The sequence below is a fragment of the Ascidia mentula genome, chromosome 8, assembly GCF_947561715.1.
Source record: "Ascidia mentula chromosome 8, kaAscMent1.1, whole genome shotgun sequence".
In the NCBI taxonomy this organism is placed as follows: domain Eukaryota; kingdom Metazoa; phylum Chordata; class Ascidiacea; order Phlebobranchia; family Ascidiidae; genus Ascidia; species Ascidia mentula.
In genome coordinates, this window is record NC_138573.1 from 14,672,575 (window position 1) to 14,688,880 (window position 16,306).

Genomic DNA, 16,306 nt, shown 5'->3' on the forward strand with positions numbered 1-16,306 from the left:
ACGTTTCGACAGAAACGTAAAAAGTTGATGTGAAAACAAAGGTGATTTTTCATGTGTAACGTTGGCGGTTTAGCCAATTATATATGAATTAACTTCACAATAAACCGAAATCGTCAAATATTTTTACATTTAACTAGGCTATAGGTAACACCTTCCTATTTCGAATTGTATCGTTCAGAAATGCTAAAAAAGACAAAAAGGAAGATATTACTGAATATTATCTTCACACGTATACGTGTAAATTTCAAAACAAAGTCCAATTTATTAATTGGGAATTTATTTTTCTAGAAATGTCCCTGGCGGTGCCGAAAAGAGCCGGCAGCGGCAAGCAGAAAAAAATCAGCTCGGACAGCGGATACCAGAGCGAAGGAAGGGGCAATCACGCCTCATCACCATTCTGCCTTTCGCCCTCCCCTGAAGATTTGCCCATGCGAAAGCCTGTACGCAAAGCGTCCATCGAGGGGTTAAAGGAATGTTTGCTCAATATAATAATGCCGACGGTAAGTTTTGCTATAGTTTGTATGTGGTTGCGGTTCTCCTTTATTAGTTTGCTTTCTGGGTTTTCGGCATCGTGTGATATATTGCACGGCCTTAATGATATTTTTTCGGGTGATGGCTTGTAGCTTAACGTAATTGTCCATTGTTCGGTGTTCGGTGTTCGGTGTTGTAAAGGGCGTTATTGGTGGAGGCTCACAAACAGATGCTTGTACATTTGTATTAGTTTATGTAAACAGACCGAAAGTTCAACTAATCGTTTTGTTGTCGCAATCACAACATTGTAAAACGCCTATTCTGAAAATGCAAGGAACTGTAGTGGACTGGATCATAACAAAAACTGTTCTAACTTACGTAAAGATTAAAGCTCCAAAGTCGACCATTCCTAAATAGCCATAGATGTCCTGAGGTAAAACTGCTGTGCATTTTCCCTTAAAAACACAGTCTTCGTCTTGTTGTATAATTCAACACAAAAGGCATAAAAGAAATTGCATCGCAAATCTGCCAACAGATAGATAACAAACTTGTCAACGGCCGAACCCGATCAGCTTATTTTCATGCTGGCATCTCCCGTCGTTTTACTGTGAAGCATGGTTTAGCCCTCGTAGCATCAGTTAAAATAGAGGCTTACATCCTCCTGTTGCTTCACCCAAACGCTGTTTGGAAATTCGAGGCCTCAGTTTGCATTGCAGTTTTATGTTTTCGTGCTTAGGTCCTAACTTCACCTTCAAAAATTAAAAATAGTTACATACTATTTTTTCTGCCTGTTTTAATAAAGTATTTTTATCCAAATGGCAGGAGCTGTTCATGAGGCGAACATTCTTTCGCTTGCTTCGGAAATACGACATTGTTGTCTACGACAGCGTGCGGTAAGTTAATAATAGTAGTAGTGCAGGAGGCAGTTGTAGCTAGGTATCAAGAGGGTCTCATGTTGAAGCTGAGAGCCTATAAACCAAATCATTCCGGCTTCGTCTCCAAACTCACGTACGAAGAATACCTGTTTCCCTGTTTGTATAAATAATTTATTCATTCATTTAAGGAAGTCTCGTAAAAAGAACATTTTTTCTTGTCTTTATTCGACTTCCGTACCCTAATCCATTAAGTCACCAAATCAATAAATGATAGCATAACGGTCTACGTCAGGTCTACTGGCGGCGTTACCTTGTTGTTGATTTCGGCACCTAATAAGCGGGAGATTACTTTTAAGCTCTTGCGATAAAATAATGAAAAGTTCGGTAATACAAATTGTTGAAAAGTACTGAATATTACGCGTTGTTTACTCAAAACCGTATGTCAAAAAACAATGAAAGGTATTTAAGTTCTTAAAATAGCTGATCTGGCAAAAAATAACGTAATATTTATTTTATTTAACCCCTGTTCGTTCTTGTAAGACTGGCTTGAGAAACGAACTTGTGTCTATTATAGATGTAATGTATTCATTCTTAGTAGTCAGATTGACGTTTAACACTTTAACACACACAGATCTCTCATAAAGCAAAGGCTGAACTTGGACGTGGGTCTTGACAATCCGGAGCGCTACCATGATCGCTTTCCTGCTTACCCTAATTCTCCTTTGCGCCACCCACCGATAGCAATGCGTGATAAAGCGCTTTGCGAAAAGTTCTTCGACCAAAAACGAATCGTTCACATGTTGGAATGTCTGGCAGAAACGACAAGTAAGTACCCTGTTTTTTGTCAATAAGCAGGGCTTCTATACCGTGGTTATTACTATGATTAGTGCTTTTTTGTTTGCGTGCTTAGTTTAGTTACATTTGCTCACTTAGCTCAAAAAAAAACAATTTGTCATTGCACGTCTTCAATAAAGGATCATCCTGACATAATAAATAATTGCCTCAAAAAGTGACTGAAATATTCACCATTTTAACTAATTGGTAAAATTTCTGCTGTGATACACGAACTAATGTATTTCACTTTTCCGGTGTATACTGGAATAAACACTTTAGATTATTTTGTATTTTTTCCTAACTTGCAGGAGAAAAATTAACGAACAGTTTGCGGTTGAAAAAATGCGGCCGCAATTAAAAAAAGCGCTCAAAGTTTTTCGTCGAAAAACTCATCATACAGTAATTTTTTTTAGCTACTAAACTGTGGAATTACGAATATTATTGACTCTAAGCACGCTGATCTCCAAAAAAGATTTTGCATTTTGGTCTAAACTCCATAAATGACTTCTAATTTAAAAGGAAGTTCATTTCTAAAAACGTTTGTTCTGAAAACATTTGTTTACCCGTTCCCGTAATTGCCTAAATTTACAAGTTGTACCGCATGATATTCAACCGTTATCGTCAACCTGTTGTAAACATTCTTGGATAATTTATTTTTCCAAAAACTCGTTCTGTTCACATGGCATAGCGAGAACATGGGCGTGTCATTTTAGCGAGTAATTTACGGCAGTGCTCGTTCGCATGTTATGAGCTGCTTGTACCGTGTCCAGCGTCAATTTGAAATTTATTCTCAATCGCAAATAAATCGTAAGGTCCCGCGCCGCGCAATACAAATATCGTAAATATAACTTGTAAAATATGAGGGCTAGAAACGCGTATAGATATATTGTACGGTGCGACGGACTGGAAATTGATTAAAAACTTGTTGTGCTAATTTTTGGGTTATTGATTACGGTGATGATTTCGTAACAATTTTGAGATTTCGAGAGTTTGGTTGCGTTCGAAGCGCAATTTTACGTCCAAAAGTATTTCATTCTAAAGCGATCCTCAAATAATTTTGACCCACGTCTTGCCATAAAACGCAAATATCAGAAATTACACCACAGTGGTATGAAATGGTAAATGCCAACAGTGTAAAAAGTATCCAATCAAAATTGCAACCGAAAGCAGTTTTGTTTGCCAAAGATAATCCTCAATCGATGTGTTGGTCGTCAGCAGCGTAAACAAGAAACGTGTCGACTAATTCCAATGCTTCGTTTCTGACGTAAAGCGGTAATCACAACCAACATGTTAGGCGTTAGAATGCAAGCGTGGGCATTTCAAGTGCGACTACGACAAACCCCGTCTGGATTGAAACCAAAACTTCGTACCTTTAATGCAAGTCATCAAAATTAATGTATCATTCTTAACAAAATGTGCACCTATCGATTAAGCATGCATCTGTTGTTGCAGACACGGACTTCATGGTTGTAGCTCACGATTTCGGCCACGAGATGGCAGCATTCCTTTACCGCACGCACAGCCACTCGATACGTTCTGTCGGCAACTCTCTGGAAGAGTTCATCAACACCATCGACGGCAAGTTATTTACGTGTTGAACCAATATTTGTATTCGCATTACTAATTTTCTAAGTTATTAGTATACATGGATCATTTATTGAGGCCATTAATTAAATTTTTTGTCGAGGCTCGATAATTTGTTGTGATATAATGTATATGTATCGCGTGTCGTGAATTCCACTCTGACGAAAGTCACACAAACCAAATCATAATGCGTTGTTTCTCGGTAATTATACGATAACATCTGTTTTTGGTTTAAAACGTCAAAACTATTATCAGGATTTGAATGACAATACTTTCATTCACATCCCTATGAGATGTTTTTGTTTTGTTTAAACTTTTGAATCAACAGGCCTGGTTGTTCATCTACTCGAGCTCTGCCACAGTTCCCATGCGCCTTGCGCCACCTCGTGTTCGTACCGGGGCAACGCTGACTTGCGTGAGATCAAATGCTTTCACGTGATGGTCTGCAGTCCCGCATCGGGGCCCGTAAAAAGTCAACCAACCGATCTCGCCCTTAGATTCTCAACACCTTTCACCACTATGGCACTTTTTATTGGCGGCATAATCGAAGAATTCGCAAAGCTCCTGTTCGTCTCAAAAGTAAGGGTCCAGAGCGAACCTGGCACAGCAGCTAAAATCCTAACAGACGTGGCCACCTACATTGACCTCGACGGCGAGACGCTAACAACAGATAATGACATAGGTTACGTTGGGAGAAAATACTCCAATGGTCATAAATTTTACCACTCGAAAGCAAACAATCGGCGCAGGACATCGCGCTGCGCCCAGGAGCTCGACGACGGCGTGTTTTGCTTTAAAATACTACGTAATGACGAAACGCTCGGCAAACACGATTCGATGGTGGACTGCTGTACAGTGAAAGGTTTTAGCAGTCGCCTGTCCGAAACTGCCAGTTTTGGTGATGAGTATGATCAGGAGTGCGAAGAATGGACGGAAAAAGACGAAGAAATCAAAAGGCCGTTGCTGGTATCCAGGACGTGTATGAACTTGAGAAGCGACAGTCAAGTTGAAGATATCTCAGACAACGTTACAACCACTGAACCAGCGCAGAGGCGTTTTTCGGTACCCTGGCGCCAAGCAAATTACGTGCCGCCTGACAAAAACCACATTTCAAACGCGAACGTGGTCGTTTCACCTGGACCGTATGACAAAGACCCGAAGAGTCTCTCGTCGGGGTCTCGGGAGATTTTCAGCTCATTAAAAGCGGAATTGAACGCAGCGCAATTCGGACTAAACCCTGAGGGAGGTACAATGGCACAAGGGTGCCTCGACAAGTGCGATCAAGGCGCTGGCTGTAACAAACGGGTATATATTGGATCGAAGAGCGTCGATGGGCAATCGATTCTCAGCTATGGACGGCGAAGAGGAAGAAGCAGCTCGGCAAATGAACGTTGGACAGACAGTTTGGTCAACGGTTTTACGGCGGAAGACGAGGATTTTGTTGAAGAGGATTATTTTTCTGGTAAGTTGTGTGGTAGAGTAAATTTTTAACGCTTTGGTAACGACATTAATTGGCGAAGATAATTAGATTATGAATAGGATTCGAACGTAAATTATATGTGATGTAGTTTTTTTTCTGTTTTCGTATTCTCAGTTTAATTAAAACTGTTGTGCCCGTGCAATGGAAAAGTTACTCGACCTCATTATGTCCGTGTGGTGGGTGTAACAAACTCAGCTTATCACAATCGTTTGATTAAAATACATTATTTCAACTCGTCATGCACGCATCGTAGTTTCATAGATCTTTGTTTAATTTTGGCGTTTTGAAAACGAGAACTGTTTTACCGTCGGTTAACATAAGGGAATTTGGAAGTTCGAAACGCTTTTATATTACTTCCGTACCAAAAAGCATTATGGTTTTTCATTTATTTTATATTTTCCTCACAGACAGGAAATTGCAAGACCTTCCCCGTTTTACGAACAATCGTTACCAAAGACGACGAGTCGACAACATGCCTCGAAGCGTAGATTTTTCCACTGACTATTCCTGCGTCGAACAAGACTCGGACAGGACGGAAGAAACACAAGATAAGAGCTGTCCATTCTCAGCGTTGCGGCAGAACCCTGGTTTATGGAATTATCACATGTGCAAGCGACGCTCGCAGATTGACCACAACGATTTGCGCAAGGTGGAAAGGCGTGTCAAGGAACGACAGTTGCGCCAACACTGCCCTGAGCTGCTGAGCCTGAGCAGTAAAATGACTTTGGACTCAGAGGAGGACTTTATCTCCAAGTCTCCTGTCAGGCTTTCAAGTAGAAGGGGGAGCAAAAAGTCTCCCGCTGCATGTGGCATCGGCGTGGCGACCTTCTGTAAAGCCTTTCCATTCCATTTAGTTCTCGATCGTCACATGCACCTTGTGCAAGTAGGCATCGCTATTCTGCGCGTTATGAACCTAGATACAACGGAACAAACTGTCGGTGGCTCGCGAAACGGAAAACCGAAACCAAAATTTGCCGACAATTTCCAGATCACAGCTCCCAGCGTAGCGACTGGGGTTGAGTTCCAAAATATCTTGGAGCTCGTCAACGAACCGTTTACGATACAACTCAAAAAGAAGACAAGAGATGAGAAAGAGGTTGGTTCGCAGGATCGTCAAGCTTCACTAATGGAGGTACGTCGCACAACTAGTTAAGACTTTTGTTCAATGCAAAAGGTTGTAGTTCTACTTAACGTCCTCACATGACTTGTAAGTTACATGTTTGAAATTCATCAACTTATAAGCCGCGATTTTTGTTTTGTACATATTGAAGTCTTTTGCTTCGACCTGTTATAAAAATTGTCGCTTTGGGGCTCAATATCTGCTGTGCCTTTTGGACCTGGTTGTGTATCCATAGAAGCTCTAGGACTACTTTGTTCACCTGCGTTATCTCATTCGATAAGACTATATATATGTGTCAGTAAAAAACGTAACAGCTTATCTTTTCTGAGGGTTCTTATGAAAACACTAATTAACCAAAACGGTGCGTGATTAAGGTACAAGTACCCTTGAGTTTCACAATCTAAAATATCAATCACATTCAACACACCAGTTCATGCAAGTGACAGGGGGTGGAGATCTATTGAGTAAATACATGTTGGCGTGATTGGACGCGTTTGATCTCACCCACTCGAAGGACCAGATGACCAAGCTCAAAATCGGTAAAAGTCGTTGCGTGCCACACGGGCGCCTGGCAATGAGAGCGCGGGACAAGATCTAAAATTACACGTCTCAATCGATAGCAAACCTGTTGCCCTTTTGAAAATCGTGTCCGTTCCGCATACGACAATGTGTAGCGTGACATTTGCTGCGACTTTTGCTTCGCCACACCCCCTTGTTTATTTCCATTTGTAAATATTAGATTATTAACTCATTATTCCTTTGAAGTTTGTGAAGCGAAACTTCACACATTTTCGTGGCATTTATGTTGATTCTCAATGTCTGTATACCTAAGTTTGATATAGTGTAAGCAGAATGCAAAACAACTACTTCACGGGAAATATTTAAACCCCCATTTTCACACAAAAACGTTTTCATGTAGGCCCTTGGTTTTGAAACATCACCGAATGAAGTACTGCTGGATAACGTACCTGTACATGTATTTGTAGAGGTCAGCCAAATGGTGGTTTAATGATGAGCGTAAAACTGCAGTTTACTGCCCCATATCTGTTTACACACTGGCGTTATATCAGCTTACTCACCTGTGCTTGTAAAAGAGCACAGAACGACCCAGAAACGTTAATCACATGTAAGGTGGCTGTTACAAAATCAAACCCATTACGTTGCGATGCTGACATGTGGTCCATTTCCTTGCTTCATTATGAACGAGTCTGTTTGCTATTCAGTTTTACTCAAATTTTGTATGTTTTCTTACGATGTGTAAATTTTGACACCAGTTTTTGGTTTTTGTGATGGGTAATAGTATGTTCTGTTACGTTTAAAGACAAAACAATTTATTTAACCTTTAGGTAAGTGATCACTGGGGCACGCGTTATTGGTGTGTGCCCTCTGCGGCAATGCCGGTTTCGCGCAATATTGAAGCACTGTATTTGACGGCCTATCCTAGTCCTTTTGACGCCAGAATATTGATTTCAGCATTGACAACAAAACATTGATTTATGTCCTTTGTGCCGCTACAACACAGCGTTCAGCTCTCCTATTAAATTAGTGATGGCAATGGTAACACACGATACATAACGCGAAATCTATAAGAATGTGGCCATACCAGTCAGTACTGGTGCGTAGCTACTAAAAGTGTTGGACTTGACTGCCGTTGAAAGGTTAAAATTCACACAACTAAATTTGTTTCATTTTTGTTGCAAAATTGATCAGTTGATTTTTGTATTGTTGCGTATGGAAGTTGGATTTAAACTACCAAATCTGGCACATCGCTTCCAACACTTTTCGCAATCTTCGAGCAAACACCAGTCTTAGGATTCACGTTTCTGTGCTGTTTTCCACCATCTGATGCTTCTGTGACGTTCCTTGCAATCTTACGTTAAAACTTATTTCAACGTTTCCAAACTTATTGTTCAGAACATGGAAATCCGCGGGGAGATGCTCTTCGTCAAAGAGCAAGATTGTCTCCTCTTCATGGGCTCTCCCAACCTCCACAAATTAGATGAGCTTCGTGGAACTGGGATCTTCATTTCCGACATTCCGATCCACGACGCAACGCGTGACGTCATTTTGGTTGGCGAGCAGGCGAAAGCTCAGGAGAGTTTGAAGCGCCGCATGGATAAGTTGAGGTCAGAAGGATGTTGTAATTGTTGGTGATAAATTAATTTGCGCTTATAACAATAATGTTTTAGTGGAGCTACTTGTGTGCAATAATCTTATAGGGAATCATATCCTAATCACGGCTGGTTTAACAAAAAGGCTGTCAAATATATTTTAGACGAAACAGCTGCATATTTACATTATTCTTTCCCAGATACCGTGGTAGCCAGGGTACCCCGGTTCCAACAGATGTAGATTAGTTTACAATACTGCAATATATTCTGTTTCAGACGCATAATAACTGATGTTTGTTACGCAAATGGCTGATATGAGACAAAGCGTTTGAAACAAAATTAGCATTTTTTGTTTAGAGAAACGCTGGAAGAAAACAACAATGCATTGGAGCAGGAGAGAAGGCTAAACGTCGAGCTTCTTTACTCTATATTTCCGGCTGACATTGCTGAAAATCTGTGGCTTGGAAAACAAGTGAAAGCCAGGCAGTTAAAGGTAAAAAACTACATTCTTAGGTTTAAGTTCGTTCTTTAATTATGTGAACGTGTCATCACCCCATATTGTGTTAGGTCATGAATGATTTTGTTTTGTATGTTTTTAATGTTTGTTTTATAAATGACTGCGATTTTCCCTGTCCATATATATAAATAACACAATACGTGGTTTCCAGGACATCACAATGTTGTTCTCTGACATAGTTGGGTTTACCTCCATTTGTTCTTCGTGCTCTCCGATGGAGGTAATCAGCATGCTGAGCAACCTGTACGTTCAATTCGATCGGCAGTGCGGCATCCACGACGTATATAAAGTAAGAAAGTCCTCAGTGTATCTTTCTAGTTTTATCCATTTCGAAACATTGTTCGGCCGAAAATAATAAACTTCCAAGATCCGAAATCCACACAAAGTCACAAAACAGCTATTGTGTGAAAACACAGCAGTTTTACATAAAATACAGATGCTATTAAATAAACCCAATTTTTACAACAACTTTGGAGATTCAGCAACATACATTCAAACACAGGCTTCTTTAATCAGAATTGACTTTTAATCAGAAAACAAAATAGCAGTATACAGGCTACTTTGGTCGTCCAAATGCTTACATTAATCCATTACTTTTAAGGTTGAAACTATTGGCGACGCCTATTGTGTAGCTGGAGGATTACACCGCCAGTCCAAAACCCACGCACACCAGATAGCCTGGATGGCTTTGTTTATGATCGAATGTGCGCAAACTGTATTCACTCCTACAGGGATCGCCATATCTGTGAGTAACAATAGAATAACATCTTGTTGGTACTTAAGGGTATCAAAGAATCGCAAAACTTTGCCGTTTATTTGAATAGGGTATTGTACAGACAATGTCATATCAATAAATAACTTCCATTCGAAAGAAAAACAAGAAACCTTAGGGAATTAAAGCGAATATTACTGAAACGTACCAAGTTTGACGTTTTGAAGAGCCAATGCTCCTATACAATATGTTTTGTACATTTAAGATGCGAATCGGAATTCACACCGGGTCAGTCGTAACAGGAGTGGTCGGAACTCGCATGCCTCGCTACTGTTTATTCGGGAACAACGTCACGCTCGCCAACAGGTTCGAGTCGCACAGCGAAGCCAGCAGGATATACGTCAGTCCCACCACCTACGAGTAAGTATAATACGGCTTGTAAGTTTTCGAAATTGTTTGTTCTGTGTATTGCTCAGTGAATATGGGATTTGATTCTATAAGTCTATAATTAAACAAAGACGACTTTTCTTTTCAGCGTGGAATTTAGTCAAAAAGCGATAAAATAAGTTAACATATAATGAACCCCAAAATCCTGCAACACAGGTTACTGCAGGACGATCCGGGTTTTCACTTTACTGCCAGAACCCGTGACGACCTTCCGAAAGGTTTTCCCGACAACATTCCCGGCGTCGGGTACTTTTTAGACAAATATGAACCTAAACTCCAATCAGCTGATCTGGCAGGATACGGGACGCGCCAAATGGACGATGGGCTCCTGGAGACCGACGTATGACCTTCGGCTTCGTGCCCGCCGCAATATTTCTACCTCTGTCCATTTCCCAAATCACACAAACGTCAAGTGTTTTTACGAGTGTGGCTACAAAGCGCTTACCCCACATCACCATTTCCGACGGCATTAACTTCTTTTACAAAGACCACTGTAAATATGTTTACATTTGGTCCGCTACGCTCTTTTCCTTCAGTGTTGCTCCTTTTGTGTGTGGGCTACTTATAGCCTATTTGTTAATTGCACCCCAAATAAATTCACGATATCGTTCATCTGCCAAATCTATTACCAGTAAGAATCAGTTTTAGGCTGAGTAAAGCAGTCAATATGCATAGCCCATATTCATATGGAATAAACTACTGGCTTTGTGATGACGGGGCAAGCATTTTCTAATACATTTGAACAATGAATTTACGACAATTTAATTCTTTTAGTAATAGGCCATGTTCCGAAGATCTGTTTTCGGTTTAAGTAGGAAAACTTTTCATGGGCAACATGTGTTCTAGTCAAAAGCAATACTTACCCAGGCAAGGCCTATTCCAATAGAGATAATAATGCTTTTCAGAGTAAGCTGCAGATAAGGACAGGACCATTGTCTTGACCTAATTGGTCTCATCAGTGCAGGTTTGGTGTAACTCACAATTATCTTGCAAACTAAATGGCAAAAAAAAGTTTTACCTTTGACAAACAAATGAAATTGCAATAAACAAATTTTACTAGAAGCACTTTTACGAAATAATTTTTTCACTAGAATATAGTTGCAATTTTTGTATAGCTTTTATGTTGAGAACATGCAATATATTAGTGCCTGATAAATAATTTACTCACTTGGCTAATGATCGACATTTCGCTCATCCGGTCAATCAAAAAAATTCCCCGCACAGAACCAAAATTCTGTTTCTGATTTGTTTGGATTTGTTGAACTTCTAATCAAGAAAGGCATTGCAAACGCAAGCAATTTTGTCCGGCAAAACAACAGCAAAATGGCTGATTATAACGAAAAAAAGTCAAGGGACGGACAAATGCGTGCAGCGATAAACCAACAACTTGTCGAGACGGGAGAGAGAGAAAAGCTCAAGGAGTTGCTGAGAAAAAGACTTTCTGAATGCGGCTGGCGTGACCAACTCAAGAACCTGTGCAAAGATATTGTTCGCGAGCGTGGCTTGGAACACATAACCGTGGACGATCTGATCCAAGAAATAACACCAAAAGCAAGACAGCTTGTTCCCGATAGCATCAAAAAGGAACTGCTGCATCAAATTCGAACATTTCTTGCCATGCAAGCTAACTTGTAAAATTACTATTTTCGTTATTGTTTTTGAAATGGTGCATGTAAATTGTTGTGGCTTATATCAGAAACAATTCTTTACAGTTTGACTGTTTTGTTTAGAAATTCTTTAGAAAAGTTTTTTGTGTTTGCATGAACTTTTAACTGGCGTTAAAATCGTGTTAAAACTTTTTTGGGGTTTTTGTAGAAAGATGGAAGCAAACGTACAATCAACACCATTTAGTAATTTAAAAATAAAAGATTTTAAGCCATTACAAGACCTAAAGCGGTCACCTTGCCCAAAATGCAAAGCAAAGCGAATGTACTTTTGCTACACTTGCTACAAATTTGTGGAGGACATTGACAGCAAAAAAATGCCGAACATAAAGGTAAGTTATCCTCTGTATATAGTTATAACATTTAGTATTTAAATAATTTGTTGCTAATGCTGCCAGACATATTATTCAATATTTCTAAGCTCCTCTGGCAAGAAAACTACTTGTTTGGAAGATGTTTCGGTCGTTATACAACAGACCTTCATCGGTACAAGTGAAGTGAAACGCCAACATGGCAATAAATAGTAACACATAAAAAAAGTTGAAAGAGGTAAAAAACAGGGACTCGTCCAAACAAGTAGTTTTCTTGCCAGAGGAGCTTGGAGTTATTGAACATTAGTATTGTTATACACACTTTGTTGTGTGTTTCAACTTTTTTCTTGCATTTTAGCTTCCAATACCATGTGATGTCATTAAACACCCCAAGGAGCTGGATGGCAAGAGTACAGCAGTTCATGCAGCAATAATTGCACCGGATGATGTTCACATTTATACTTACCCAGTCATACCTGATTACTCAAAAAATGAAGTATGTTAAAAAGTATGACTGTATTTGGTTAGGAACATAACTGACAGTTTTATATATCTTTAATACAAACAAAATAGCCATACAATGGTTGAGAACTTCATGCTACAGATGTTACAATTGTTTTCTACAATCATTTACAGTGTAAAATGAAGGCGAACCGGTTTTCAACCATTGTATTAAAGATCTATTTGGTTAAAAAAGTTGTTTTATTTTCAATGTGTTCAGATTTATGGCCTCCTTTAAAAAAAACATGTTTAAAAGTTAAATGTTTACAAAAATTTGTAAACCAATGAAAGGAATACCATTATCAGTAAGTTTTTCTGTATATAAGAGATGCATTTCCATGATGTTGTAACCAATCTTAATGTATAATTCCAACAGGATGTCCTTCTGGTATTCCCTGGACCAGATGCACACTCCCTACAATATTACTCCAAGTTCAAGTCAACGACCACGAATGTAGGCAGAAAACGATCATTGGATGAATTTTCCGATAAACGGTAAGTACATTCAGAAAAAAAATCAACACAACTTAGCTTAAATTGTATGTTAAGTGAAAGCCCTCCACCGAAGGAAAGAAAGGTTGAGAGTGATCGTGAAAAGAAAGAAAGTGAGACATGCATCGACAAAGGGTGAGAATATGAACTTTATTCAGCACTGCTTTGATAACTTCACCATATCATGGTAGTCACATGTAAAATTTTGATTCAAATGCAAAACTTTGGATTTTTCAAGTTAATTATGTTGAATATCTTTGCTGTTGTTGTTTTAACAGTGCCATAAACTGCAATGATAAGAGACTCATAGAACCCACATTCAAGAGAATTGTTCTCATTGATAGCACATGGAATCAAGTACATGGAATTTCTTCCGACAAGCGTTTAAAAGGTATGCACAAGGCAGTGTATGACAGGTTATGTCTGTGTAGTCCTGGAATTTTTTTGGAGGATATTCTGTTTTACTCTCAAGCTAGAAACTCGCTGCTACGTATCAGTAAAGTTCAGTGGCAAAACACCAATAGCTGCATCAGAATATATGTTTGGGGTATTGTTTAAGTGAAATTATAATCATGCCATGTATCAATACTCAGTGTTCATTTTAGGTGTAAAATGCGTCGAACTGACTGAACAATCCACAAACTATTGGAGGCGACAACACAGTAGACCAGACAACCACCTGGCAACGATTGAGGCAATCCATTCGTTTTACAGACAGTACCACGAAATGTTTATCGGAAATTACGAAGGGCAGTACGACGACCTCTTGTATTTTTTCGTCTTCTTCCATCAAATGGTACACAAAAACAAAGAGATGAAAAAGAGATTTTGACGAATTTCTTTGCGTGGTTGAAATAAACAGCCCTGGATTTTGTTAAAACAATTTTTCAATAACTGAATTAATTGAAACGCGCAAAGAAGTAATGAGTTCAACGAAAGTTAAATGTGAGCATTTTTGTAAAATATTTTTCTGCAAAATCCGGCTGTTGTATGCCTTTTCAAACGCTTTTTAACAGCAGCAATCGACTAGATGACTAAAAAGGTTGTTTGACTCTACATTGTTGCACCAAAACTGTCGTATTTCCACTTGAAAATGGTGGATAGTACCAGGAAGACTTCCCTAATACATTTTGATATACATTAAGGCCATTTCCCACATTAAAACTATAAAGTGATACAGATAGGAGGAATGTATTACTGGATTTCCGAGTTGGAATTATGGGATTTTATACTACAAGACCTCCGGTGCATACAGGCTATAAATATCAAGGTTTCAAACGTCCCTCATAACTGTGTAAATAACTCTTAAAGGGTCTTAGAGATATTTAACAGGGTCTCGATGGCCTGAGCGCTTATTGAGTCTCTTTGATGGTTAAACCTGCTTCTGCCCCGTTCTATAAAGCACCCAGAACCAAAATCTCTTCCCGAATAATTGTATTCATTTCTGTTATCTTCTTCATTACGACGGTACATTACAACGTTGATAGGATGCATTTCCCGGTCTAAACTGGGCTCTTTAACGCTCTCCATTATGAGAGCTGATTGGTCAATAATGTCACGTGATATCATGAGGCGCTTGAAGTAATATAATACAAGAACATAGGTGTGATGTGACAAGCATAGGAGAACATTTTATGTGGTAAACAGGATGTTGAATGAATCACTTTACTCGAGAATATTCGATGGCTAAATCATTTGGGTCACATGATGGGATTATGCAGTACATGTGCAAAGCTGCGCGCAAAGCATTACGCAACTCAAGCACTGGTTTCTGTGACGTATGTTACACACGCAAAACATTACGCAATACAAGCACTGGTTTCTGTGACTGCTAGATTTCGGTTTTCGGACCCGAGTCTAATGAACCCGTTACTGCACTGAAAACTGCAGTTGTTGCTTACAGTGTTTTTATTCTGAATAAATATGTACATTTATGGTTACAACTTTTTGCAAGCATATTTTCGTGTCAAGTCGCTTTTTGCAAGAACCTGGATAATAGCAACACAAAAGCGGAATTAATGGCGCTACAGATCGCGAAGCACATTTTGAACACGACATTTGCGGTAAAAACCCTGCTCTACAATGTATGGAGACGAAAGAGTTACATGCTGTAGAAGTAAAAAAAATACAAGATTCGTTAATTATACAAAGAAATATCATCCATTGACGCACTGATGATGCTTTTTATGCAAACAATGCCGAAAAAAACAGAAAATTAGCCACAGCCTTTATGTTTCTAGCAGTTAACCTGTTAACGATAATCTATACTCTGCATGAAGAACATTTTGAAAAACAACTTCATCTTTTCTATTAGGGACGCTAGTGTTTCGATTATTCTTTCGCCGAATGACTTTTGACTATTCTTTATAGCTTCCCACGCTTGTGGTAGTTTCCACTTATTTTTTTCAAGGTAATTAATCACAGAACGACCAGCCTCAGTTGTGGAACGACCTAAAGCAATGCCTATTTTGACTCCGGCACGAACATTCTCCAAAGACGCTACAACCAAACCAGATACAGTTGCGAGGCAAATCACTAAATAGCCTGCACCATGTTTTATGAAATCACCGTTGACAATTTTGCGCAGTGCACACTCAAATGCGAGGATAGCTTTTTCCCGGGCTTTTGCATCAGTGATTTTGTCATAAATTGTTGTTCTGTAACGTATGCCTTCTTTCTCAAAATTTGTTTCAAGTTGCTCAAAATTTAACTTTTCTTCCTATAAAAATGTTTCTTAGAAAACATTTATTTGAAGCACACTATACATTTTACCTCTTTAATTTTGTTTCCCCATTGTTTTGCCAAATCAGTCACTAAGATGTTAGCTTTGCGTAACTGCAAAAAGAACAGAAAATCCTTTTTTGTCAAAGATTTCTTCAAATGTTTAATAATTGTATTAAAATCTACTGCTAAATGTCCATTTGGGGTAGGGCAGTAACTGAGTTTCTTCTAAAGACAAAAAAAATACTTTTGTGCAATTATCATGATGGCACATGAGTTTCTGAAATTGTGGCGGACAATAAATTTCGCCAGTACGTAAAAAAACTCCACAACCAAGATTATCCAGTCATTATAGGCACGTTGTGGCGTAAAACGTCCCGATATTCACTCTTTTGTTGTATGGTTTCCCTCAGTTTCAAAGTAAGTGGAAACTCTTTTTGGTATGCCAGTGAACTTGATTCACTCG

The 16,306-nt window shown here is 39.1% G+C and overlaps 3 protein-coding genes across 3 annotated transcripts; all 3 read left to right on the forward strand.

The window, feature by feature from the left end:
- The first annotated feature begins 290 nt into the window (after positions 1-290).
- LOC145912056 (uncharacterized) lies at positions 291-10,598 on the forward strand. Its single transcript, XM_082999477.1, has 12 exons — positions 291-500; positions 1,294-1,364; positions 1,978-2,171; positions 3,633-3,758; positions 4,093-5,226; positions 5,652-6,376; positions 8,279-8,490; positions 8,833-8,968; positions 9,144-9,281; positions 9,594-9,737; positions 9,970-10,124; positions 10,308-10,598. Exons 1-12 carry the CDS (start codon positions 291-293, stop codon positions 10,495-10,497), a joined length of 3,435 nt encoding a protein of 1,144 aa, XP_082855603.1. The 3' UTR covers positions 10,498-10,598.
- Positions 10,599-11,389: 791 nt separating this feature from the next.
- On the forward strand, positions 11,390-11,937 carry LOC145910742 (transcription and mRNA export factor ENY2-like). The gene has a single exon (XM_082997941.1). The coding sequence runs from the start codon at positions 11,475-11,477 to the stop codon at positions 11,784-11,786; it is 312 nt and encodes a 103-aa protein (XP_082854067.1). The 5' UTR covers positions 11,390-11,474; the 3' UTR covers positions 11,787-11,937.
- Positions 11,922-14,004, forward strand: LOC145910741 (tRNA-uridine aminocarboxypropyltransferase 1-like). The gene is made up of 6 exons (XM_082997939.1): positions 11,922-12,147; positions 12,485-12,622; positions 13,004-13,122; positions 13,177-13,254; positions 13,398-13,510; positions 13,725-14,004. The coding sequence occupies exons 1-6, from the start codon at positions 11,971-11,973 to the stop codon at positions 13,949-13,951; spliced, it is 852 nt and encodes a 283-aa protein (XP_082854065.1). The 5' UTR covers positions 11,922-11,970; the 3' UTR covers positions 13,952-14,004.
- Positions 14,005-16,306: the final 2,302 nt, after the last annotated feature.

Coding starts and splice junctions, on each gene's coding strand:
- LOC145910742 (XM_082997941.1), top strand. CDS start 11,475: ATGGCTGATTATAACGAAAAAAAGTCAAGGGACGGACAAATGCGTGCA.
- LOC145912056 (XM_082999477.1), top strand. CDS start 291: ATGTCCCTGGCGGTGCCGAAAAGAGCCGGCAGCGGCAAGCAGAAAAAA. Junction 1,365..1,977: donor GTTGTCTACGACAGCGTGCG/GTAAGTTAATAA, acceptor TAACACACACAG/ATCTCTCATAAAGCAAAGGC. Junction 3,759..4,092: donor GTTCATCAACACCATCGACG/GCAAGTTATTTA, acceptor TTGAATCAACAG/GCCTGGTTGTTCATCTACTC.
- LOC145910741 (XM_082997939.1), top strand. CDS start 11,971: ATGGAAGCAAACGTACAATCAACACCATTTAGTAATTTAAAAATAAAA. Junction 12,148..12,484: donor AAAAAATGCCGAACATAAAG/GTAAGTTATCCT, acceptor CTTGCATTTTAG/CTTCCAATACCATGTGATGT. Junction 13,511..13,724: donor TTCCGACAAGCGTTTAAAAG/GTATGCACAAGG, acceptor TGTTCATTTTAG/GTGTAAAATGCGTCGAACTG.